Source organism: Ciconia boyciana, chromosome 16 (genome assembly GCF_034638445.1).
Source record: "Ciconia boyciana chromosome 16, ASM3463844v1, whole genome shotgun sequence".
Lineage (NCBI taxonomy): Eukaryota > Metazoa > Chordata > Aves > Ciconiiformes > Ciconiidae > Ciconia > Ciconia boyciana.
Window position 1 is genome coordinate 8,111,270 of NC_132949.1, and position 25,444 is coordinate 8,136,713.

At 56.0% G+C, this 25,444-nt stretch overlaps 1 protein-coding gene across 1 annotated transcript in view; it reads right to left on the reverse strand.

Annotated features, from left to right (window-relative positions):
• Positions 1 to 13,296, reverse strand: part of CASKIN2 (CASK interacting protein 2) — a 35,713-nt gene extending 22,417 nt beyond the window's left edge. Inside the window, exons 1-2 of the mRNA XM_072881277.1 lie at positions 13,036 to 13,296; positions 10,031 to 10,744 (exon numbers count right to left, since the gene is read on the reverse strand). Coding sequence (XP_072737378.1) covers positions 10,031 to 10,124 — 94 coding nt within the window. The 5' untranslated portion in view covers positions 10,125 to 10,744; positions 13,036 to 13,296. The remainder of the gene's footprint in view (positions 1 to 10,030; positions 10,745 to 13,035) is intronic.
• Positions 13,297 to 25,444: the final 12,148 nt, after the last annotated feature.

Consider the following 25,444-nt stretch of genomic DNA (forward strand, 5'->3'; position numbering starts at 1 on the left):
CCAAGGATTTTCACTCCTGGGGGACTGCTGCCTTTACCCTCTATTACTAAACCAAGACAAGAGGCTCTGTGCTTCCTACAGCTGCCTTCCAGTAAACGATGCGCGGGCTATTTGGCTCCATCTGAATTGCAGCCCAGATCCAAGCAGCTTGAGCAAACCGTTTCCTTCCCTCCTCCTGGACAGAGCCGAAATGTGGGCTCTGGCTCCTGCTGGTCCCAAGGGATCCTGGATGGGCGACTGCTCCCGCAGATGCCATGGCGCTGCAGCCATGCGTGGCATCTGCACTGGGAAAGAGCAAGAGGATTTCACCCAGCAGCGGCTGCGCAGCGCTCCCAAGTCATGAGGGATAGGAGGGATCCTTCTCCAAATCCCCTCTCTGGCAATGGCTAGGAACAGAGAGCACCCGTCTCTCCTTACTGCTCCCGTCCCCTGCACAAGGTCACCTACCAAAGCAAGTGGGAACTGCCTGGCCACTCCACACTGCTGCCAGCGGGAAGGGGAGAGGGACGGATCCGTCCTCAGCAGGCACGAGCCAAGCTCTCTCCAGCCTGGGACAAGCAGCCCAAGAGAGACGAACCCGCTGCTGCTCTCTCCTTTCCCTGCCAAGGCCAGGAAGGGCACACAGCTTTGCCTGTGCCCAGTGCAAGGGCTCTTTGCCAGCCAGGTCAGACCCTCCGGCTGCCTGCCTGGGTTTCTGGCTAGCCACGCAATGCTGCGAAGTGGGAGAAGTCATCACCAAAATCCTGCTGAGCAGGGGGCCGGTGGTGCTTTTCTCATGCCTTGGCTGGAGTGGGATGTTTTCACCCAGCTGTGGCAGCAAAGGATTCCCCTGGGACCGCAGTCTGCAGCGGGACCCCATCTGCAGGGGACAGGAGAGGGATGTGACACCTGTATCACCGCGGTGCCCTGCACCACCCTGTGTGTCCCCAGGTGGAAGCAGCAATCACTGATAAATGCATTTAGCAGCCGGTGACGCGATATGTCCTGGGAGAGGCATCTCCCTGTCCCCATGGTGGAAGCATGAACCCACAAGAGGACCCCGCACCCATCTCGCCATCCCTGTGGGGGCCTTGGCGGCCGAGTTATTCTGGGCACTGCATTCCTGTCCCCCTCCCCTCATCCCAGCTGCTCCGGGCACCGGAGGGCAGTGGGTTCCTCCCATCGCCCAGCCCGGGCGCCGGAGCCGGCCGGCAGCTGCTCAGGGACCAGCTGGGGACAAGGACGACAAGGAGCAGCCCCGTCCCCCCACGTACTGCAGGTGGGACAAGGACTGATTTACAGCAAGGTCAAAGGCATCAGAATACAACTGCAACGGATAAGGGGGGGCTGGGTCTGAGGACCTCCAGTCCACAGCCTGAGCTCTGGTCAGCAGCTTCCCACCCGGGGACGAGAAAGGGGTTTGGGGGGCAGCACATCAACACCTCTGAACCTCTAAAGAGCAGGTCCACCTTAGCACCAGAGGTAAACTGAGGCAGGGGCAGCATCCCCGGCCCCTCATCAAACCAAGGTTGTGCCTGGCTTCCTGCAGGGACCCTGCCACCAGCAGAGACCCTGCCGCCAGGTCAGCCCCGTCCATCCCGTCCCCCTGCCTTGGAGCTCCCCACACCCTGGCCCAACCGAGCAGTGGTGGGATGCAAGCCAAGGCCTGCCTGCTCCCTGGACCCCTGCCGGCAACCCGATCTGTTTACGCCTTTCCAGCGTGGCGGGTGCATGTTGGGAACGGCCCCGGCAAGCCCGAGTTGGCGGCAGAGGCAGGACTTGGGAGCTGAGCGCAGAAACCCCTGCCTGCCACCTCACAGCATCCTGGTGGGGTGGCGGGGAGAAAGAGTGGGGTGCACAGGGGGAAAAAGGGTCGCCCCACTTCCCTCGGTTCCTTTTCATAGGAAAAGGCACCCCTTCTTGCACCATGCCACCCCTCCTGCGGCATCCCATGCCCGCCACCCTGGCCGGGGAATCACAGCAGGTTGCCTCATCCCCAGGCCCTACCGGCAAACGGCTTTCCAAGCCATGCCAACCCTGCTGGGAAAGCGCTGGGAAAACGAACCAGCCCTGGAAGCTGCATGTCCCTTCCCGGCCAGCGAGGCACTGGCTTTGGAAGCACATGGCCAGCCACGTGTAGGGGCTCAGGGGGCTGACGGCCACATGCCGGTCCCCGTCCCAGTGCCCAGGTTGTCCGCGGGTGGGGCTGAGCAGAGGCACCCACCTGCACTGCTCCTGGGAGGAGATGTTTATCCAAGACAGTACTCATGGGTGACACCAACACCAACACCTGGTGTGAATTTGGCCCTGTGAAGCTGCAGGCATTCGGACCCGGCTGCAGCAGGACAGAGGAGAGCCATGACTTTGGGGGCTCAGAGCTGTACCCCATCATGTCCACACCAGGTTTGGGGGGGAAGGAACGGAGAAGCAGCTCCAGGACGTCCATGTGCAGCCCAGCACATGCTGCTAAATATAACCAGTGGAACAGATGCTCCAAGACAGGGAGCTGCCTGTGCCCCAGCACCACCAAGGAGGAGGCTGAGGGCTCCCCCGAGGCTTGAGCAGCCCTTGGAGTTTGGAGACACACACAGAGCAGGGTCAGAGGCAGGTCCTCTGTCTGTGCAGGAGCCTCTTCCCCTGCAAAGAGGAGCGTTTCCCTTCTTTTTAACCCAGCAGGATTAGCGGGTGCTCGTTCAGGGAAGCCAGGAGGGCTCATGCAGACCTTCCCACCCACATCAGCCCAACAAAACCAAACCCAAGGTGCTTCAGGCCGACCAGAGCAGCCCGGGCTGCAGCCCAGAGCAATCCCCACCACCGTGGTTGTGCTGGCCCCACGCTGCCGGCTGGGCTCGCCGTGCACCCGCGTCCCCTGCGTAGGCAATGATTAGCCACCGGGGAGGACTCTGGCCCCTTTCAGAGGCTGCCAAGGCAAGCAGTGCTCATGTGGCCTTGCCATGGCAGGGACACATCCGGGGAGGTCCCCAAGGGGCCATGCAGGCTGTGAGTTGGGTCTCCTATCCAGGGAGAGAGGGCACCCACGGGAGGGGAAGGTCCATAGGGCTCCCAATCCACCATCGCACTATTGCTGTTTGCACCCAATTCAGCTCCAGCTGGAAACCCACTTCAGACTCATCCATACCCATCCTGGCAAAGAAACAAAATGATGCCTGAAGATGGGCTGTTTCGGGGCGGGGGGGAGCGAGGGCCAAGAGCCAGCCAGACCCTAGGACCGATGCTCCAAGGGCACAAGAGGCACCTGCAAAACAGGTGGGAGAGCCCAAGCCAGCCCCACTGCTGGGGGCACCTCCGTGCCGGATACCTGACGCCTGCCCCGTGCTTGCCGACTCCCTTCGCAAGCAGACAGGGTGCCTTACACAACCAGCCGTGCCCATGGCCAAAGGCAGTGTTATGAAACCCCGGGAGTTTTCATCCCTCACGGCACAGCTGCCCACCAGGGTCGGCCCATACCAGCTCCAGCTCCCAGGATGGCACCCAGGGGAGCCAGGGTGGGGGTCGGGGCACGGCAGCAGCGCCGGGGGCCGTGTGCTCTCTGTGCAGCCTTGGCTGGGGGCCGGCAGGGGAGCGGCGCTGGTGCTGGCAGGGCTTGGCGGAAGTGCAGACAGACATGTTGCACCAGGCCCGGGATGCTGCGGGAGCCGCATACCTGCCGCGCGCGCAGGTTTTCCCTGCTCCCTTATCTCACCATCGAAGCTGTGCTCGGTTGCAGCTCCGGCCCTTCTCCCTGGGGTTGCAAACAGCTCGGGGTGCCTGTGCACCTACCCCAGGGACAGGCTGCTGCAGCCCCAGGCATTCCGCAGGAGCGAGGGATGGGCAAGGGTGTCCCGCCCTTCCCCAGGAGGGTAAAGATCATCCTGGCACAGCCATTTCCAAGCAGTTTGGGCATCTCCGGACAGGTCTGTGACTCACTGGGACACCTCGGCAAGGCCCAGCCAATGTTGCAGCCCCAAGGTTCAAGCAGGTCCCTCCCTCTCCGTCCCCAGCACGATTTTTTGGGGAAGCCAGGATAGGATTTGGGGGAGCCGGAGTGCTCGCAGCTCCTCCCCACCTCCTCACTTGCTAGAGCAGCCAGAAAGAGGTGGTTTATTGTTATTTAGTTTCTGCCCCTTTCATACTCCTTTGCTGGAGTTTTTGCCAGCGGCGGGCCCCGGGTCTGGCGGGGGGCCAGGCCAGCCGAGGCGCTTTTAAAAACAAAGCAGGGCGCGTGCATGCACACACACACGCACGGCATCCAGCCCCTCTTTTAACTCTTGCTGGGGCGATGCTGCGTGGAAGATGGTTTCCAGCCAGCCAGGAGTGCACTGTCGCGCGTTCCCGACCAGCTGGAAAGCATCTTCTGCGGGGGATGCTGTCAATCACCACTGGGATCTGATAATTCACTCCCCACTTCCCAGGGAAACGTTCTTGCGGCACCAGAATCCTGATGGAGAGGTGGCAGGAGTGATGCTGGTGATGCTGTTGTGGTCTGCAGGGACCCGCTTGTCCTAAACAGGGACAATGCTGCAACCCCCTTCTAGGTTACAGCCAAGATCTTCGGACCCAGCAGCCCTGTGGGGGAACGAGGGGGAGGAAGAGCATGATGATGTTTTCACCTCAAAGCAGCTCCTCTCCCACATGGTAGAAAGCTGGGAAGTGGTGGCAGCGCACACACAGCATCCCCAAACCCCCGGGGCTGACTGCCCTTTTGCACAGGTTGCTGCCACCCGGAAAGTCTTTATCCACTGGCTCCCTCTTGCCTGCAACCAGCCCCATGCGCCAGCACGTCCCCAGCCCCAGCTGGAGGACGGGACGCCCGCGCTGGCAGTGTCCTTGCTCCATCCCCTCCTCCCCTGCCTGGACGCAGCCCTGGGGAGCACTGTCCCCGTTACGGCACCCGTGTGCCATCGGCAGTTGGGCACATGCTGTCCTGTGGCTCGGGGCTGCCATCCCTGTCTGCCTTCAAGCTGTCATCATCCGAATCATCCCGTGTTTCTGGGTCAGACAGCCAAAATGGCCTCCACAGCCCTCGGGAAGGGGGAGCTGAGCCCCCTGGTCTGGGCTGAGTCATTGGGAAGTGCCCAAAGGATGGAAATCCCCCTCCTGCCCCAAACCTCAGCCTCCGGCCTGCGACACTGGGGATGGCCACCCACCCGGCTCTGTCCATGGCCCTGAGGGACCTCCACAGCCCCCTGAGAGACCAGCAAGTCCCAAGGATACCCCAGTGCTGCCCAGCCGCCCCCAAGGGAAGGCAGCATGGCCCAGAGCAGCCCTGACATACCCCACACTCATCCCCTTCCCCAGAATTAGCCCTTTTTCCCCCCCACTCTTTTACCCAGGCAGGGAAAAGGCAGCTCCAGGTAGCCCAGGCTGACAGCAAGAAGCCACAGGCTGCCCTGCCAATGGGTTTTAAAAGGCTGGGGACAAAAATACAGACCCGGGACAGGGGGAGATGTGGACCTGTGAACACAGGTTATGCAATGCCCAGCATGGTCTCCTCCATTTCCCTGTGTGACACTGTTTGCTCGTGCTTTATCTCCTGCGCTCGGTGCAGTGATGCTTTCTCCGGCTCTGGGTGCACCGGCAGCAGCCGGGCCCCTTTCTGAAGACAACACCCGTTAGAGGCCGGCTTTGAAAAGCAACCACCCATTCACTCCCTTCACTGCTGCTGCCCATGTGGGGCTCTTCCTTCCCAGGGAGAGAGGCGGAAAAAAAGAGGCTAAACCCCGCCATGAGCTGGGACAGCCAGGATGCAGGTGGGAAAACCCACCAAGCAAACACCAGGCTGCGGGAAGAAACCCCCATCCCAGGGAGGCCAGGAGCCATGGGAGGAGGAGGAGGGAAGGACAGACCCCCCCCCCATGCTGCGCAGCTGCAGCCCCGTCACCATCCATCCCCACAGCTGCCACACTTGCCAGAGCCTTTGAAGCCTCTTTTCTCCCCCACCCACCACGGGCTGGTTCAAAATCAGATTTCGGCAGGCTGTGGGGTGGTGGGGTTTCCGGCACAGGGCATGGCGCCTCGCCCCGCTCCTGGCTCGGTCTTGGCGGAAGAGGGAGTTTTGCCCGTTTCGGCAGAGTTTCTCAGCGTCTCTCCGCAGGCGTGCCCATGGCCTTTCCAAGCTGGCGTGCGGCTGTGGAGCCGGTCCAGCCCGTCAGACCTACAGCGCACGGAGAGAGGAGGGGAGGACACGGCTGAGAACGCTTGGGAACTCGTCCTTGAAACTCAGACTTCAAGGGACGTGGCCAGGGCCACACTTGGGCTCGGTGGCAGAGCTGGGTCCAGCCACCTGCACTGCCCAGGACAGGACCAGAGCAGGCAGGGTGCCCAGACATCCCTGCACCACCACCAGCAGGGAAAGCTATCAGGTGTAACAGAACCCGAAATGACAAGGATCCCGCCTGAGGCCTGTCTTGGCTCTTCCCCGCAGACAGACCACGCAGAGTAGCCGGAGCACCCAGGGCTTGGAACAAACCTCCCTTGGAAGCAGCATCAGAGGAGGACAGTCCTCCTCAGTGAGGGGGGATGGCGTGCTGGGCTTGCTGGCCAGCACAAAGGCACATCCAACAACATCACAAAATAAACCCCAAACTGAGAAAAGGAGCGACTTCTTCCCCAAACAACTACGGACTCGCTACCACCGAGAGAAGAATAAAGCCCAGGAGGATGCGAAAGGAGAGCGGGTGTTTCTGCAGAGGATGGGGACACAGAGTGCTAGTGGCAAAGGCTAACAAATCACAGAAGAGATATTAAACCTCACGCTTCAGGGCTTAAACTGATATAGCTACTAGGGATTAGGAGGAAATTTAAGGGGGAGGGAGGGAGGGAGTTATCCCACACCTGCCTGCCACGGTCTTGCAGCATGCGGAGCGACATTGTCCCTCTCCTGCCCAGCTGCATGGGTGACAGCAGCATCTGAGGGCCAGCACCACTCTGGGGAAAACCTTGCTGTCAGGACGCAGCAACGAGGGGCACCAACCCAGGCGTGGGGATAAAGCCAAGGCACCCTGCAAGCTTTGCTACTGTTTAACGACTTGCTAGGTCACAGCTCAGACGTAGCCAAGTCCCAGGCACCCACCCCTGTCCTTGATATATCCAAGGTCTGGAAAGCACCAACGTAGCTAGTGAAATGGGGTAAGTCAATGGTGAAATGGGGCAAGTGACTGGCCGAACCTCCCGGAGGCAGTGGCTGAACCCCAGCAGGGCTTCGCTCCCTGTCCTTGAGAGTTTAACGCCAGTTTACTCAGCTGCCGCCCTTTCTTTGCACTTCGCGCACATTTAAACAAAAACCTTCACCACTCCCTCAAAGAAGGCAAACAGTGAGTCCAGCTCCTGTCAGCTGCCATGGCTCCTCCAGACCCTGGCTATCGTGGGGGCATCACACCCACCCCCTGGCATCACCCCAGCATCCCCCCATCCCCTGCCCCTTAGCCCTGCACATCCAGGGATGGGGACACCCAAACCTTGCCGGGCACTGTCCAGCTCCAGGAGCCGTCACCCCTTCCCAGGGACGAGAGCCCCGGCCAGGGGTGCTCTGCCTCTCGCCTCCCCCAGGAGCCCCAGCCCCTCGGTGCCGCAGCGGCCTCCCCGGCCCGGCCAACTGGCGCATTGTTGGCGAGCGCGGCCAGCCCGGGGACGTGATTGATCGCCAGGAAGAAAGGCCAAAGCCGTGATGGGTCGTTTAACAATTTCAATTAAACTCTGCAGCGCTCCAATGCGGAGGGGAGGGGAGAGGGAGAGAGAGAAGGAAATTAAAAAGCGGGACATTTCTATTGCTGCGCTGGGGAACTTCAGCAAAGCGCGGCTGGCTCGGTAGGAGCAGCCCAGCTCTCCTGGCGGAGACCCCCCTCTCCAGCTGCAGAAATGACCACAGCATCGTCCCGCCGTCCCCTTCATGCAGGCAGGACGTCTGCCCTTGCCTCCCTTTCCCCTCCCGCTCCTGCCCCCAAAACTTTCTCCCTGCCCGCCCCACCGCCTTATAATAATAGGTGCCGTGACCCACTTGTACGGCAGCGCTTGCGTGGGGAGGAGGGCTGCGCACGGTGAATATTAAACAACGTGTCCCTGAAGTTCCCGCTGCCGGGACTGCGCTTGATTTTTGCTTACGTGCGGTGACTTTTTTAGGTACAGGAAGCCCCAGAGGGCTGATCACAGCGACCGAGCTCCCAATCCATTGAGACAGCAGAAGGACTCTTAGAGGGATTTTTTTAAAAAAAAATAAAAAAAATAAAAAATCAGCGTCTCAGCCTGTCGTATGGAAAAGGCACTTTAATGAGCAGCAAATGCTCAGCTCGCATAGCATCAGTGCGAGGAGGGACAGGGAACCGTAAGGGATGGGGAGCAGCAATGCCCTCCATGCTGGGGATGAGCCCCTGGGAGCAGGCAAGCCCCCACAGCGGGTCCAGCATGGGAGCCCCACCGAGGGCTTACAGCAGTGGCCTTGCAGGGGTCTGGGCTTTTTGCCCTGTCCTCCTTATAAAGAAATAAAATAAAAATAAGCAGAGGGAGCTGCTGATGCTGCTGCAGCGGGGGAGTTAAACACACATGTTCATGTGGGTGCCCCATGGCTGGAGGGAGGGGAAGATGCCAGAGAGAAAACGCAGACAGGGTTTAACTAGGAGAGATTTACTGGAGAGGACCAGAGAAAACAAGTGTAACTTCACCCCTCCTGGTGCGCAGGAGGAGGAGAGCCACAGGCACCCCAGCCTGCCCACACCGCCCGGCCACGGGACACCCGCTCGGGGGAATGAGGCTGCGTCAGCCGGCAGGATGCTCAGGTCCTGACGTTATTTGTTGCCTTGGGGGTGTCCTTCAACCCGCCCGCGCAGGCAAACCTCTCTCGCTCCAGCTCAGAGACCCCACACAGGCGCAGAGTCCCTGAGCTGCAAGCAGAGGCAATAGCACCCAGTCCCTTCACTCAGGGAGGGGGCACCAGGCACTCCCTGTTCTGGGGAGGAGGTGGCCCCCAGCCCTCCTGCAGCCCAGCCGTCAGGATTTGCCAAGTCTTGGCCCCAATCAAAGCTTTCCAGTAGCTGACCCAGGGGAGTTGATCCCCTTCTCACATTTATAATCCTTAGTCTAACTCACGTTTCTCAGCACCAGCCTCTCTGCCCTGAGCCGCTCTTAAGAAGTCTTAAAGCTTCTTCTCCTGCCCAAGTTTCCCCTCTCCCTCCCCAGGACAGATTTTCCCCTCCAGCTTTCCCACACACACCCACGAGACCCCCCATGACAGGCAGCCCTGGCAGGGGGTCCCACACCCCCCAGCCCAGAGCAACTCCCACAGCCCGCACAGGCGCCGCACACCTTCCCCCGGCCACACACCACACTGAGAGCCCTTTTATTTACTTTTCCCAGTTTCCTTCTCTCAGTAGGTCATGAGAAGTGGCCAGGAGCTCAGCTCTCTACAAGGGCACCGTGGCACTAGTCATGATCTGCTCCTCTACCTTTTCACCCTCCCTGTCTCCTCCAGATACCATGCGGCGCTTGCAGGTCCCTGGTGCCCTTGGAGACCCCCACGAGCCTGACATTCGCTCCGAGCCGTGCTTGCCGCTGACCTTTCTGAGAGCATGTGCAAGAAAACAGCCCTGCTGAAGGGTTAAACATTACCAGACTGAAATTCAAGGCTTGACGATTGGTTCCAGTTGACTGGCCAGGATGATAATTTTTCACAAGATAAATACAGCCAGGAGTGAGCGGCAATTGCTAAAGACCCTTTGTAGCAGCATCCCCCCTCGAGTGGCTTCACTTCCCCCTGCTGCTGCCGTTTCCCTTCGCTCGTCCCTGCTCAGTGGCCCACATTTCAGAGCCCCTGGCCCCGAGCCCAAGGGGAACCCCAGCCCTGCCGGGAGGATCGCTTACAGCCTGATCATTCATCCACACAGGCTGCGCTTGCGCTCCCGCCTCTGGCCGCAGCGTGACTTGTGCGCTGGGGTTTAGTGCCAGCACTTGCACCCTGGCTTGGACGGCACCGAGCCCGCTGCCAGGACTCGCACCCCGGCATGGGCAGCAGTGCCCGGCCAGGGGGAGGGAACCCACAGCTCTGCGCCCAGGTACTCACTGCTCTTGGATGCCTTGATCTTGGCCACCAGTTTCTGCACGTTGGGTACGTCCCCGTTCTTCACGGCCTGGATCAGCTCCTGCTCTCGCCCCATTGCAGACAGGTGGGAGCGGCGGCAACGTGGAAGGCAGATACCCTCGGATCCCGGCAGTTTATAAAGCCATAGGAATAAGCCCGTAATTCCTCAAAATGCACTTTGATGGGAGATGAAATCCAGCAAGAAAGATACTTTACAATCCCACGGGACATAAAAACCAGAAAGAAGAAGTCTTTCTGTTAAGGGCAGAAGTCCCTTTCTGTGTCGGGAGGAGCAGGACCTGGATGGTGTTTGGTTGGAGAACATGCGATCAATTAAAACAAGAAATAGTTCAGCACTCGGGGACAGGCTCCTGGCAGCACCAGGGCTCCGCGAGACAAAGCCAGGCGGCTCGGGGCAGGGCGGCCAGCACAGTCGGCATCAGGATGCCCTCAGCTTCTCACAGCACTCCCGAAGCCAGAGGTGTTGTGCTTTGCTCCCCTCGCCAGGCTCTGCTGCGCTGATGAGTCCCTAAATCTTCCCAAAGGGATTACAGGCTCATCGCCATCTGGAAGTTATAGATCCTCCCTCTCTGGTGCTCATTAGCCCCTTCGTTTCGGCATTCCTCTCTGCGACGGCGCTGCAGCCACGCTGGGGAGCCCTGCGCACGGCCAAGCCCCGGCGCAGCAGTCCAGGACCTGAGGAAGGGAAGAGCACAGTCAGCCCTCGAAGGCCATTTACCTCCCGGCTCCATCGCGACAGCTTTTGTATCTGTGCCGAAGAACGAATACTTTGACTATATTTAGTCCTGGAGGGACTTGGCTCGTCCTCATGTTAAATGGAAAGGGAAGAACCTGCAGAGGAAACCTCCCAAGGGTGCTGTCAGGGGGTGGCCGAGGAGCAGGACCAGGGCACAACTCCTTCCTTGTCTCCCCAGGGCTGTACACGCCGTCCCCTCCCTAAAGGCAGCACACAGGGCTTGGGGCACCATGGCATCTCCCCCTCTCCTTCCCCAGTGGCAGCACCCAAGGGACAGAGCTGGGGAGGTTTAGCCAAAGTCCTCTGCAGCCCATGGCAGTGGGTCAGCCTGCCTGGCACCCTTCCACTCCCGTGCAGGGGTAAACCCTCACCCTCCAAATTACCCATGAAGCTCAGTACCCTGGGACCCAAGACACTCTTTAACCAGTACACGAACTCTCTCCGGCCCAAGTGAGGACCTGGGTGTAATTCAGCAGCACAACCACGCTCAAGAGAACAGGAGCAAGCCCGTGTCCTGGCCAGCTAGGGTACTCCAGAGAAGGCACAGGGTCCCACAGCAGCAGTTCACACCTCCCAGCCCATGCTCTCCTGCTGCGCTCGGGCTGCCCAAACTGGGTGTCGAAAAAATCCCTCCTGGTTCAGGGCCGTACATCTGGCAGGCTGCTCTGATGCCGGGGAAGGACGCGCGTGCAGGAGGGCAGGGAGCACGCGCTGTGCCAGCTGCAAGGCCGTCACCAGATCACCCCACAACTCCCCCTGTGCTGATCCGGACTGGATCAGAACTGGCTCTGGTTCCCCCACCCATGGCTCAGGCGTGCCGTCTCCCTTCCCTGAGCTCTCGCCCTCAGCTGTTTATATAATAACGGGTGTCGCTTCCTCCAAGCAATCGAGGTCACAGTTTTGAGGATGGAAAACCACAGGGGAGAGAAGGCAACAGCAGGAAAAGAGGTGCTGTCTGGGGCGGGTGGCGGGGGTACACAAAAACAGAAGGAGCATCCCATGGCACAGTATTGCTCAGCCCACCCACAGTAAAGCTGGAAGCTGCAGCTGCCCACAAGCACAGACCCCCCGTGGGCTCCCCGTGCTCCAGCCCTCCCCAGAGTGCAGCAGTATTCAGGGCAGCCGGAGAGGTGATGCTCCAGTGCTGGCTTAGCTACCGGGACAAGGAGACGCTGAGATTCCCACACCAGGCTGGGGGGTTCTCCCCCCGTCGTCACTCCCCTGGGGTCCACGGTTTGTTCAGCTGATGAGCCCCTCGGCACTGGGGCTGCTTAGGTGCCTGGTACCAGGCACTGAGGCCAGTGCCCGCCAAGGTCAGCTGTCACCTCCCTGCATCCTGGGGCACCCGCACCAGATTATCTATGTTACAAGAAAGTTTCAGCCACTTGACTCAGACTAACCTCTTGCCACAAACAAATCCCCTCCTGAAACCTCCTGCGTTGCACCGTCTTCAAAACTATTTCATTTAATCCTGCACACTGTATCCAACTTTGTACTGCTCTCCAAAAACACTCACAAAAAGCGAGCGCGAGGGTGCTGAGACTATTTACTCATTTATTAAAAAAGTCTGCGTGGCCTCACTTAGGAAACAGCCCAGTGCTGCTGCCTACCTCTCCCGGAGCATGCAAGGCTCAGCGAGTAACTCAGAGGTACCGAGAGCTCCGAATACCGATTTCCACCTCTTCAGCCTCTCGAGAGAGGAGCAGCAGCAGCAAAGGTAAAATTCGAGAAACGCACAAAGCTGGAAAAGCAACAGCAAACATCCCTCCCACCCGAGCAGTGCTGAGCCTCCAGCCCAGGAATCCACCTGGAGAACCAAAGTATCCCAAACATTCCCGCAGCCAGCAGCGCCGGGAAAAAGGAGGGAGAGGAGGAAAATAAAAAACAAAAACAAACCAATTACGTCAGTGAAGAAGGAAAGATGCGAAAGAGCAGTAGGCACCAAGACTGGGTCCCGAAGGGGCGGACGGGGGAAGCTCGCCTCCCCCGGGAGGCCCCCGGGAAGCCCCGCGCTGCCCGCCGCCGGGGCGAGGCCGGGCGGGCAGGCAGCGATGGGGGCACCGGTCGCGTCTCCGTCTCCCCCGGCCCGAGACCCCCGGGACCCGGGCTGGGCCGCTCCCTCCTTCAGGGAGGGCTCGGGGGGATTTCTGCCCCCACCGAGACGAGTCGCCCCGCTGCTTCTGCGAGCGGCCCGAGCCAGGCGGGCTCCGCGGCCGGCGGCCCCACTCACCTGGCGGCGCTCCCAGCCCGCCCAGCCGCGCCGCACCGGGGCGAACCGAGCCGGACCGGACCGGACCGGACCCCAACGTGCGGTACAGCTCCGGGCCGAGCCACACCGAGAAGTACAGAGCCGAGCCGAGCAGTAACTTGCCGAGCCGTGGGGAGCGGGAGCGGGAGCAGGAGCGGGACCGGACCGGACCGGAGCGAGCGGCGGTCCCGGCTGCCCGGCTCGCAGGGCGGCGCGGCGCTCGGCAAAGTCCCGCTCGGGCTGGCCCCGTCCCGGCAGGAAATCCCTCCCCGGCCCGGCCTGATTGGAAAAGCCCGGCGGGTTGTGCGGGCTGGGCAGGGCCGGGGCTGCTGTCACTCACCGTGATGCGCCGGCAGATTTGGGCAGGGGCAGGGCCGGGGCAGCCCGCCGCACCGGCACCGCTCCCGCCCCGGGGGACGCCCCTGGGGCTCCTGGGCAAGCGGCTCGCTTTGAACGGGGCCCGGCCGGAGAGCCACCGCGGTCCGGGACCGGCTCTGGGGGGAGGAACCGACATGGTAGGGGACAGACCCGGTGGTCCGGGACGGGCCCCCGGGGGGGGCGGGGGGGGGGAATCCCACACCCTCTGCCCGGGACCGACCCGGTGGTCCTAGACCAGCCCCGGAGGACGATCCCCCATCGTCGACTCGGGACCGGCCCCTGGGGGCAATCCCCCACCTTCAGCCCCAGGCTGACCCAGTCAGCCCTTTGCCCCTCCACCACCAACCACCCTGGCAGAGGGGCCGCACAGGCTGCTGATGGCACCCACGGGACCAAAATCCACCCACCCCCAGCTGTCCAAGCCCCAGATTAATCCTACTCTCACAAAGCACTAAAACCACCAAAAATCACCCATTTCTGCCAGTCCTTAACAGAAACACCAGAGCCGAGTGCTCACCCGAGCACAGTTCTCTTAAAACAAGATATTGCCTAATAAAGCTGGACAGCTTTTGCTGCATGATACCACTGGATTATCATCAACTAATCAGATTAAAAACACACGGAGGCTTTGATTTTATTCACTAAGTGCCCAGCCCACAGCTCCCTGGGGGAGTTGCAAAGATCCGGTACCTCTTTGAACCAGGGCCCGAGTACCTTTTGCCAAAGGATGGTTTCGTGAGCAATCCCAATACGGGGGATCCTTGTCGAGGAGGAGGAACTGATGTTTTAAGACACACCCTGTCTTTTCAGTTCAGGAATAAAGAGATTATTATGCACATCTAATTATAAATGTCAACATTTTACAGCTGCTATGTTGAAGCATGAAGCTGTAAGTAGCCCTGCTAGGAAAGGCTGTGAAGTGAAAGGTCTTGTTATTCCTCCTGTGAGTTTTGCCAGAGCTTGTAAAGCGCAGTGACATTTATAATAATCCCCTGAATTTATGTAGCACCTTTTGTCCTTTTAAGGATCTTAATTAAGCTTTGCAGCTCCCTGAGCACAGACTAAACCCACTTTGCAAAAGAGGAGCCCAGGCCCTGCTTTGTGCAAAACATGCATCCTGTTTCATGCAGGGGTAGGACTTTTCCACCCCAACGACCTCCAGCAGCACACCATTACACCGCAGTAAGGGCATGCCGCGCTGATATTCGCACCCAAAGGTTATGCCGCTTCAGTTACACTCATGTGGTTAAAGCTGGGTAATTTAAGCTTTAAACTCTGGTGCCACACAAGCATTTTGAATGGACGGTGCCACTGGAGGGTTTACACCAATTTACTAGAAATCCACAATTTCTAGTGCAGCCTTTGAACATCGAACCACATATTGGCGCTCCCGACTCTGGCCTGAAGCCCGATGCCTTTGCTTTACGGCCCTGCTCGCAGGCAGGCAGCAGAGCCGGGATAAGCAGGCAGCGGCCCCCATTTCCCATCACGATCTCACAGCTTTCCATCGCCTCTTGGAGGTTGAAGAGCTGATGGGCGATCCCAGCACAAAGACCTGCCAGCAGCTTCAGCCATGTCCACCTTGCAGAGCCGACAGACCCACCACGACATTTATTCCCCCGTGTCCGCAGAGCAGGTGCCGAGAGCATCGATTGAGTTCCCACTGCAGAGAAACCCCTTTAACATTTTGCTGCCTCCCTGCACCGGGGCGAGATGTTTGCAGTCTAGGGGGTTTTCGGGGTGCAGGCACCCTTGGGTAGCCGGCCCTGTCCTGAGCCCGTGCAGAAAGGTGCCCAAGGCAGCACCAATTCGTGTCCCCCAGTTTGGGTGCGGGGCCTGGGGGCTCCCACCAGGCCGGGCTGCTCGGGTGCAGCGGGCCCCCTGCTCCTGCTTGCAGGTCTTCAGGTCGATGTTGCCATCTAGAGGCCCCTGCTACAACGATCGTCTCCTTGCAAAGTATTGGGAAGGAATTTTTTTTAATTCGATGCAACATTTCAAAGCAGCTTTTTTGGGTTAGGGGCTGAGGGGGAGGAGCAGATTAGCTGCTCCTACAGTCGATGTATTTTTGACTCAAAGTGCCACTGCTCAACGCTTTGCCAGCTCTCCCCAGCCCATGTCTTGTACAGCTGATTGATAGCTGCAGCTCAGCCCAGCTCATCTCAGCCCCAGCAGCTGTTCAAACTCCTCTTCTCTACTCTGAGATTTTATTTATTTTTTCCTTTTACCCCATCCTCAAAACAAAGCCATGCATTTGCTACCAGGGAGGGAAGCAGCCCTGTTGGCAGAAGCAGTGCACGCAGCAACATCCACGGCAGCTCTGCTGCCAGCGCTGACTCCAGGTGAGGCTGCGACAGACGTGGCTCCAAGATCCAAGAGTGCAAAACTCCCACTCCCAAGTCTCACCCATGAAAGCCAAACTTGGAATGTTGTGGCAATCTCATCCACACCCAGCAGAAACGGGTAGGAGGGCTGCAAAGGTCCACACCAGACATCCAAAACATTTTAAGTATGTTATGAACCAGCTGAACGGAAACATACTTCTCCCTTCTCAGCTGTGGCTTAGGCTCCTCCTGTTTAAAACCACAGGGGACAGGCGCAGCTCGACCCGAAGACTTGCTGCTGCAACCCCAAAGCTGCCTCTCGCACCCGGGTAGGGGGAGGCTCAGGCTAACATGGGAGTGAAGGCAGCCGTGCAGGCAGAGGAGGATTCCCACAGGCAGACAGGATTGCTTTCCCTGGGTGGGTGTGCAGACACCGCTGCCCAGACACTCCTTTTTCAGGGTCAGGGCAGGGCTGGAGGCTGGTTCCCACACACCCATGAGGGCAACACCACCGCAGTGGAGGATGTGGCAACCCACAATGGCACCATGGTATCTGTCCTGGAGGGAGGAAGGTGAAGGCTGAGGATGAAGCAGGGTGAGGAAGACCCTCTCCTGCACTGAATCAGGCCGCAGCAGAAAGCAGGTTATTGCCCAGATATAAAGCCAGCCCCAGGAGCCCTTCCTGCAGCTCCTGACATTCATTCCCACAGTGCCTGGCTCACCGAGCACCAAAAGGCGATGGGTGCCCCACTGCTGGGCTTTGGTACTGTCCGTAAGCAGCTCAGCAAGTTTCAGTCTCATTCCTAGTGCTCAGGAGTCACATCGCATCCCCGGGGACCCTTCCCTGCGCAAGCATCTGTGTCCCCCTGCCGTGCGATCTCCAGGACAGGCGTTTCCCACCTGGCTCAGCACTCCACTTCGCTGCCTGCAATGTCAAGGGCAAAGCTAGAGAAGCACGGGGATCTGCACACACAAGGTGCTTATGTATGCATTTACTCCATCACCTTTTATAAAGCCTCCTGGCAATAGCTGCTGCTGGAAGAAGCCCAAGGAGGAAAACTAGGGGGTTTGATCAAGAGGGAGATGCACTACCCACAAGGAGGAGGGGAATGCTGCGCTCCCAGGGACCAGATGCTGGCAGAGGGGTTTTTGGGCTGGTTTGGCCTCAGACACCTCCTGCCCCCATACCACGTGGGGCACAGCCGCTGCCTGCAGCCTTAGGCCAGCCACCACTGCCGGCAGGGCTTCAATGCCAGGACACATCCCAGCCCCAGGCCAGAACCTGGACACAGCTCCATGTGCACGTGCCCCACAAAGCTGAACATCAGCCATAGTATGAAAAGCAGCAATGATGGCCTGTTGCAGAGCTGGTGGCAGACAGCAACATAAACCATACCTAGAGTTGGCTCTCCAGCAGGTAACAGGGCCTTGGATGCAATTTAGGAAGCTCTGCTTGGCTACAGTCTTTTACAGCAAAGAAATCCCCTCCACACACGCGACCTCAGGTAACCAGCCCTCAGTTACATCACTCTGCTGGAGTCCAGCTCCAAGCTCCCTCGGAAAGCAACTCCTTCGCCGCTGCTCAAACACATGTGAGCTGGGAGTTACAGCCCGCACCAGCCTCTGCCCTGGCATGGCAAACCCTGCGCGCAATCCATTTCCCTGCATCTGTGTGGGAACTTGGGCAGGCGCCGGCATGGGGCTCCCGGCAGGAGCAGCCTTCTCACGTGCCAACGCGTGGCTCCCGCCAGACTCACCTCTCCCCGGCACACATGGGCTGCTGCTCACACTATCCTCCCCATCCGCCTGCTCTCCTCCTTCACGAGCCTCCCTGTGCTGACAGCCACTTCTTTCTGGTCCTGTGCCTTTCTTTGCTCTCTGTCTCCCTTCCTCAGTCCCTCTCTCAGGAAATTAAAGATAATCCTCCCTTTTTTTGCTGCCGGATTCCCTGTTTAACATTCGCTGCGTGTGCTTGCACTGATTCAAAACGGGATTAGACTTTCTGTTGCTTTGATGTCAGTTGGGCTTTGCACTTAAGGCAGAGGGGGAAAAAGAAAATGTCTGTTAACAAACATCTTGGGGTCTGCCCATCCACTTGCACCCATCCTGGAAATGAAGGTCAGGGACATTTACCTGCAGAAACTGGGTCCCCTTCCAGTATCATCCCTGGGGGAATAGACCCACTCACAACCCCAGCACCACAATCCCTGCGCTGGACATTATTCTCTGGAAATGCCCAATTTCCACCCTGACTTTGTTATCATCCAGGCTGAATGGCTCCCGTCAGGAGGGAGGTGTCATTAATCATCGGAAAACCACAACTCGTTGGCTGTCAGTGAATATTGCAACCTCCAGCTGCCATGTGGCAGGGAGCATGCGGGCCACCAGCATCACTTCAATAGAGATCGGGGCTCAGGGCTTCCCACCAGGAATACCCTGAGCCGCTCATTTCTAAGGGAGAAGCAGGTGCTGCGGGATGGCTAAGATGGAAATCTGTACCCTGCTTCCTGTAGTGTGACACTTGTGCTACAGCACAGTCCATGGATCCGGCATTTCCCTCTGCTTCCTTGGGCCTGAGCTTCTCCCTTTGGAGGACAAGGACTTGGGGTTATTTTCACTGGCTGGTACCTTCAACACCAGTCCAAAGCAGACGAGCATTTTTTTCATGCTGTCTGCGACAGTCTCGCTTTGCCTCCAAGACATAGTTCCTCGAGTCCACAATGTCCAAACTAGCCTGCAGCACAGTTCGGAGCTGGGGCATGATCTCCCTCATCTCTGCCCTGCACTGATCTCACACCAGAAGAAAAGAGCCTTTTACACAGGATTCTGCAGAGCTGCAACCAGGGCTGGGATCTAACGGTGAGTCTTATTCCTGCTCATCCGGGATAGCCCTTTCCCAGAGTCTCCAGGGGCTTGCAGGTGGTTTCTGCTGCCTGATGCTCTGGCTCCGTTCTCATCAGAGTTTCACCACACAGGCAGTTGGGTCTCCTCTGGGTAACAGGCATATCCGGAGGCTGCAGAACTGGAGATGTTTGGTTGCAACTGGAACCATCCCAGCAGTTTCTGCAGGTTCTTTGGGAAAGTGGTTCCATGGATGAGCACAGTCCAGCCATGGACAGGACCCACCTTCCAGCCCTGTCCCCAGAAAGAGGCACAGCCAACGCTTGCAGAGCAGAAGTGGGGGCACACCTAAGCTCTCCCTGGGATCTGGCAGCCGTAGTCCCTGTCACCCACACCACACCACTGTGCTGCAGCCCCAGCTGGCACTGCCACCACGTTGGGCATCCTCTAGGATTGCCCAGGGACTGGGGGAGCACCTCTGCCAACAGCACAGTGTCTAATCCATTTTGCCTGGTGCGCGCACACAGACTTGATTAATGCCTGCAATGAGCTCCATGCATCATCGGGGAGTAAAGGAGATTAACTCTGCAGCACGCCTGCCTCGCGTTGATCCCATTCTCCAGGCCTCCTGATTAATGGCAAGGCCGCCTTATCTGTCAGGCCAGGAAACACGAATATCCGGGTTGACCGGGGATGAAGGGAAGTTGCGGGCTCTTGGGCTGCAGACAGGGCGCTGCCAGCCTGGCCACAGCATGCTCTGCCATCGGGGCCATGCCGACGCAACCCTCCTCCCCACACTGCTAGCCCTGCTCCCCATTCCTGCTGCTCCCTCCATTCCCATTGCTCCCTGCCTCTCTGCACCCTCCACTCCTTCCTCCCAGCCCTTCCCTGCCATGCTGGCAGGGGTGGCCGGAGGGAGAGGGCAACTGGAGCACTGATGCATCCCTGCAGGAATGCAATGCCAAAAACCAAAGTCTGGGACTCCATTTCCCTTCGACAGTCAGCAGGGAAGATGTTACTCCCCATCCACAGAGGGAATTCAGATGGAGGCCTAGAGTAACCCAGGCAAATCCCCTCTCAGGGCTGCGGGTGAGGCTGTGGCTGACCAGCGCCATGGAGGGCGGCCGCTCGGCTGGGCTCTTCCCCAAGAGGACATGCATGTAAAGTGGATGCGGCGGATGAGCGGTGCCATCTGGACAGGCTCCAGCTCCTGCCCCTGGCTTGCCACTGATGCTTCATTAACAGCTCCCATCTCCTTGGCTTCTGCCACAATCAGCTGGGCTGGAGTTTTGTTGTCTTGGGTTTTTTCCAAGTGGAAATTATTTCTCATTTCTTTTAACAATCAGGACACAGAGAAAGAGACAGGAGAGGAAGGAATTTCCAGGAGATGAAAGGGCAGGATTAAGGACACAGCTTTTGCTTTGTTATCTCTCTAGTGTGGCTAAGAAATTCCTTTCAGGAGAAGGCTTTAATTAACTATGTTTTTCTGATGGGAAAAAACCTGGACCTAGAGACAGGTCTGGTTTCTTAGGTCTGCTGACGACCCCGGCTGCAACCTCAGCAGCCCAGATTCATACATACGCACACATTCTTATACAAAACTTAGCACAGTACATTTCAATTTGCTTTACAAAGGCACTGACTGTCACCCCAGTCTGGAAAACAAGGCATAGAGGAAAAAAAAACAGGAATGAGCAAGGCTACTGTGCACAGCACTGGTGGGAAGAGGATCCAAGTGCACTGAACCACAGGGCTATGGTGGCTCAAGATGAGGGAAGGGGCCTTTGCATAGATGAATAACCCAGGGCAGGAGGCAGTAGAAATATCTCCATTGCCTTCTAGACCAACAGCCCTTCTCACACAGCAGGAAAAATCAGGGGCAGAGGAGAGAAAGAGGCCTGATGGCAAACTGGGACATTTAGAAAGTATCGCACTGATGTATCTGCATCCTCTACTGCCACAAAACCCTCCAGGAACTGAGTCAATCAAAAATAACATTTGGGGCTGATTTTTATCCAGATGAACTCTCTCCAAATATTTTAAGGCAACCAGCAAAATGGCCAACTTCTGGCTTGTTTAACCCTTCTCCTGAAACCTGCATCGAGTCTGAAAAAAAGCACCATCTCAGAAAATATCTTGTTCTGTGAGTTTGACCTGCAAAACTGGACATGGTACCGGGTCTGCCTGTCCCCAGCACCACCCCAGTCACCTCCCTGCGCCCCGACTCTGTCCTGACCTGCTTAGGCTTTCTGCAGTTTGACTTTCTATGGACACCTGGACACGAAAGACCAAAAATCCACACAGGTTTGCAGAGGAAGCCTCGGCCCCATCTAACACAACAACAGTAGCTCCTGCCAGGGAAACATCTCACCCAGTCCCTCCAAGAATCACATTTGCCTTTTTTTGAGCCATGTTAAACAGGGAGCTCACAACAAACCCACGTCTTGCTCCTCTCCATTCTTTCCAACTAATGAACTCCCAGCTGATAACAAAAGCTGATTGCTGTTGCTGAAATGTCTGTCTCTGCTCTTAGCATTTAACAGCCCAAGGGACTAAGTGGTTTACCAATTATTGTTTTCATAAGTGAGCATCATTTTACTTTTTCATTATCATTTTAAAAGGTTCCCACCTTTTCCAGTGCCCTCAGCCACTGCCTCCAACCCCGGCAGATGCCTCTGCTCCCAGCAGCGGCACAGGGCATATATGGCTGATTTGCCAGGGGGGAAGGAAAGAGGAAAGAAACATCTGGCTGCTCCAGCAACCCGACTGCCAAAGTGAGCAGAGCTTTTCCTGGGGCATGCAGGTCCATGTCAGGAGGTTTCCCATCCCACGCTAGCACGGCTAACAGCCCCCCTCTCAACACAAGTCTTCAGTCTCACTTGTGATTTATTCCTTATTCATTTTACAGGTTTTGTGCTTTCCCATGTCTTCTCCAACGTAGGAACTTCCTGGGAGATGCTGTATCAAATGCTTTACTGGACTTTAGGTAGATTCAATGTACCATAGCTTAAAAATCAGCTATTACTGCTTTCCTCCCTCCTGCCCCTGCTCAGAATCAGGCAGCAGGTTTGCAGTATCTGGTTATAAAACACCACCTCTTTTTTTTTTTGATAGCTCTGTCATAAATCCTCACGCTTGGATTTGCAATTTCATGTGACAGCTCTTTCCAGGCACCGACTGGAGTTTCTCTCATCTCCCTGACTTGAGCCTCTCAGGATTTTTAGTTTTGCTTCATCTCAGATCTGTAATTTCCATTTCCAAGTTCAACATCATTCTCACTTAAAAGGGTGGCAAAGTGCTCATTTTGGGTTGGGCAGACATCTGTTCTTGGTCATCAATCCCCCTGCATCAATCCTCCTGCTCTGCCTCCTCTTGAGCCCCTGCACAGTTATCAGTGAGCTACAGATCTGAGCCAAAACTTTTTTCCCCCCTGTTCAGGCTCAGGAGGGATTGGGGTTACAGCTACCTCCTCCTCGCACTAGTGCCTGTTCTTGTAAAAGGGAAGCACAGTGACTAACACCATACCCTGCGGCAGGATTTGCCTCCCTGGGGGCTCCTGGCTCTTTCTGTCAGACTCCGAGAGCTGCCGGCAGCTTCTTATGTCTGACAATGGGATCTGCCTGTTTCACTGAGTGCACATCCACATCCCTGACCTCAGCACATCAGCGACAGACAGCCATGGAGCCCGCCAACCTTTCGGCTTCCCTGTCACAGGGCAAACCCTGCTTGGCCTCTTTTTGTTATTTTTGGCTGTGCTTTTGTCTCTGGGATCCTCTAACCTTTAGCAATGAAAACAAAACCACAGAAGGCTGCTGCCCTGGCCTTTGGCTTGCTGCGAGCAACTGGGATGGGCAGAGGCTGAAGGCTAAAACCTCAAATTAGCAGCATGGGACTGGAATGATCCAGGACTGACCAGGCAGCTCGGACCTGTCATTTCAAGGGCAGGAAGCCTGCAGGGAGAGAGGCGGTGGTCATCTGGTTTCAGATAAGTGCCAACTTTATGCTAATTAATTAGAAACCCAGTGTGGATAACAAGAGGGTTTAGATGATTGTTTAGCTAAGTATTCCTGTAAAGCCATGCATGACTATCAAGCAGCTGAGAAAGGGAATTCACCCTGCTGTGTTCATTAGAGATGCACACATATAAGAGAAAGCAGAGTCTGGGAGTTGGGAAATCAGAGCTTTGCTCATAGCTCAGTCTCAGGCCACAGCTCCATGTTCACTAATACCAGCTCAGGGCAGTACTGGATCACACAGTAGCACTGATCTGAATTGAATCAGGCATCAAGACATGATAGCAACTTTTCAGTCAGCCAGACCATATATGCAGCGCACATCTAGATTGATGACAGCAATGCCTGAGTCACCATCAAGTTGCCTTGACAAAGCTACTCCTTCAAACCTTTGTGTTTTCTGTTTTTTTGGGGTTTTTTTTGTTTTTTTTTTTTTTAATCAAATAATTACATTCAGCACACATCCCTCTGTGGGGATACAAACAAACAGTTGTGCCGGGATAATCATTGCAGGAAGATGGATAAGATGCTGCCTAAGCCAGCACTGTTGTAAAGAGAATTACTGTCAATTTTTTTACCTCAAGCTCAGCATGTGGCTTTAGGGAAATTATTTAACTTTGCCACATGACATTTTCCTTCCCTGTAGGTGAGAAGTGATAGCAAAGACTTACTTTCCAAGATCAAGGGATGGAAAATGGATCAGTAGTTGGAAACTACTTTACCAATCGTGCCTGAAAATGGGTAAGTGAGACTGATATGTAGCTATCGGACAGAGACAACAATATTCAAGTACTCAGCCAGTATGGAGGGTTGATGCACCATGTCTAACACATCCTGAATGAAATAATCCCTACCCCTAAGGCTGCTGCAAGGGCGAAACTTCATCCATTAGGCTATTTGATCAATATAAACAAAGACAAAGAGCTAAGCAATAAAAATGCAGAGGCCTGACTGTAAGTCTGGAGTTGTAAATAAGACGAGTAGTGAGTTAGAGGAGAGAATTTGCAACTTGGCTTTCAGTGAAGGCTCCTCTCTCCAGAGTGCAAATCAGGGTAGTAGCTAGGCGCTAAATAAATATTTAGCAAATGAGAAAGTCTCCATTTAATGAGAAATTATTTGGTGAAACGAGCTGGAGAAATGGTTTCAGTAGCACGGTAACAGAAGCCAGCATTGCGTTCTGCCCCACGGGATGCTGTGGTTCTACTTGTGTTGCATAAGACAGGATCTCCAGCTGGGACAGAAGCAGGAAATATAACTCATTACTGAAATGCAAGAGCCTTTCTGCGTTAAACCACTGTTAGACCAGCCAGATTCATTCCCTAGTCGCAGAATTTGCCCAGCAGCAGCTTTGGAAGATTACTATCTTTCTTCATAACAGTGATGTTGCAGACAGGATGGTCTAAGGGTAGTGGTGATGCCAAGCTGGTAGGAAGAAGTAATATTTTTTTCCTTTTATGTTCAAGGGCTGAGCTCCATTTCCACACCTTTATCTACATCATTAGGCTGTCAAGATGGCAGTTCCCTGCTTAAATGTTAATTACTATATCTCTCTTTTAAGATGTGTTTTCAAGCAGTTAGTGCCTCAATCTTCCTTGTAATTACATGGAGTGGTTAGTACAACTCCTAGGCTATATCCCAAGGTCCCTTGAGAGCGCATCCCTGCTGCAGTTTCCAGTAGATGAGCACTCACAGAACTAGTCCTTCAGAGAGCCGCTGTCTTCAAGTGTTCAGCCAGATAATGAGCCGATTACTGTGCCTGCTCCTCCTGGCGACAGCAAGCTCTACGCACAGCTAGGCTGTGCATCACCAATTGCTGCAGTTAATATTCCTCTCCTTCTCTCTATCCCTTCAACTTGGTGGGGCTGGTTTTACAGAGACCAGCCCCTCTTTGGGGCAAAAACTTCCCTAGATTATTGACATAGCAAAAAGGGAGACCCAAACCTTATCAAAGTCTGAATATAAAAGCCCAATAATAAAACAGTCACATAGCCATGCTGTGAAGTAAATCTCAAGTGCTGAGCACAGCTTTGTCGTTGCAGCTATGACACGTGTGCATCAGGGATGGAGCAGCTGTGGTTTATCATGCCCCTACAGTTGAGAAGAAGGAATTACAGCTTCCTCAAATGCAAAGCAGTTTCTAAGTGAACAGCAGTATTTGAGATTGCAAATTAAAAATAACGCTGTGCTTTGGAAACTGCTAAACTTAAATGTCAGGTTCTTTCTTTGAAAGCTATAAGATATCTAGTTCCTCTCCAGGGAAAGTGAGTAGGAGCTTGTCGACGCAGGGAAAATGTTTGGAACAGCAACTGCCCACCAGTTTCCCATGCAAACACTCATACTCTGTATTTCAAGACGGGATTAAGCAAAATTACACGAAGGCACTCACTGCAGAGGACAGCATCCTGTTCACAATAGCTCTCCTGCCTTAGCTCCGTTAGGGCTCTCAGTACACAAAACATAGCTTGCTTTGTAGTAGTAACCCCATATAGATGAACACTAAGATTTGCCCAAGATGTGAGAAAAAAGGGTCTTTTAAGAAAATATTAAGTGACTGAGAAACACCACTTTTTTTCACAAGCTGTGCATGTTCAAAACTGTCTTATATACCATGGATATCTGCCAGGGAAAAAACTCTTGAGCAAATCACTGAGGCAACTCCAGAGACTCAGCAAAAACCTCATAGCATAGCAGACAAATTGGCCCCAGCCTGTCTCCAATTCCTAAGAGCTACAATGCCTGCGTGAAGCATACTCCAGATTTCTGTCTACTGCTGGTCCACTAGAGGACAACCTAATAATGATGAACTCCTTTGGCTTACATAGCAAAAGGCCCATACTG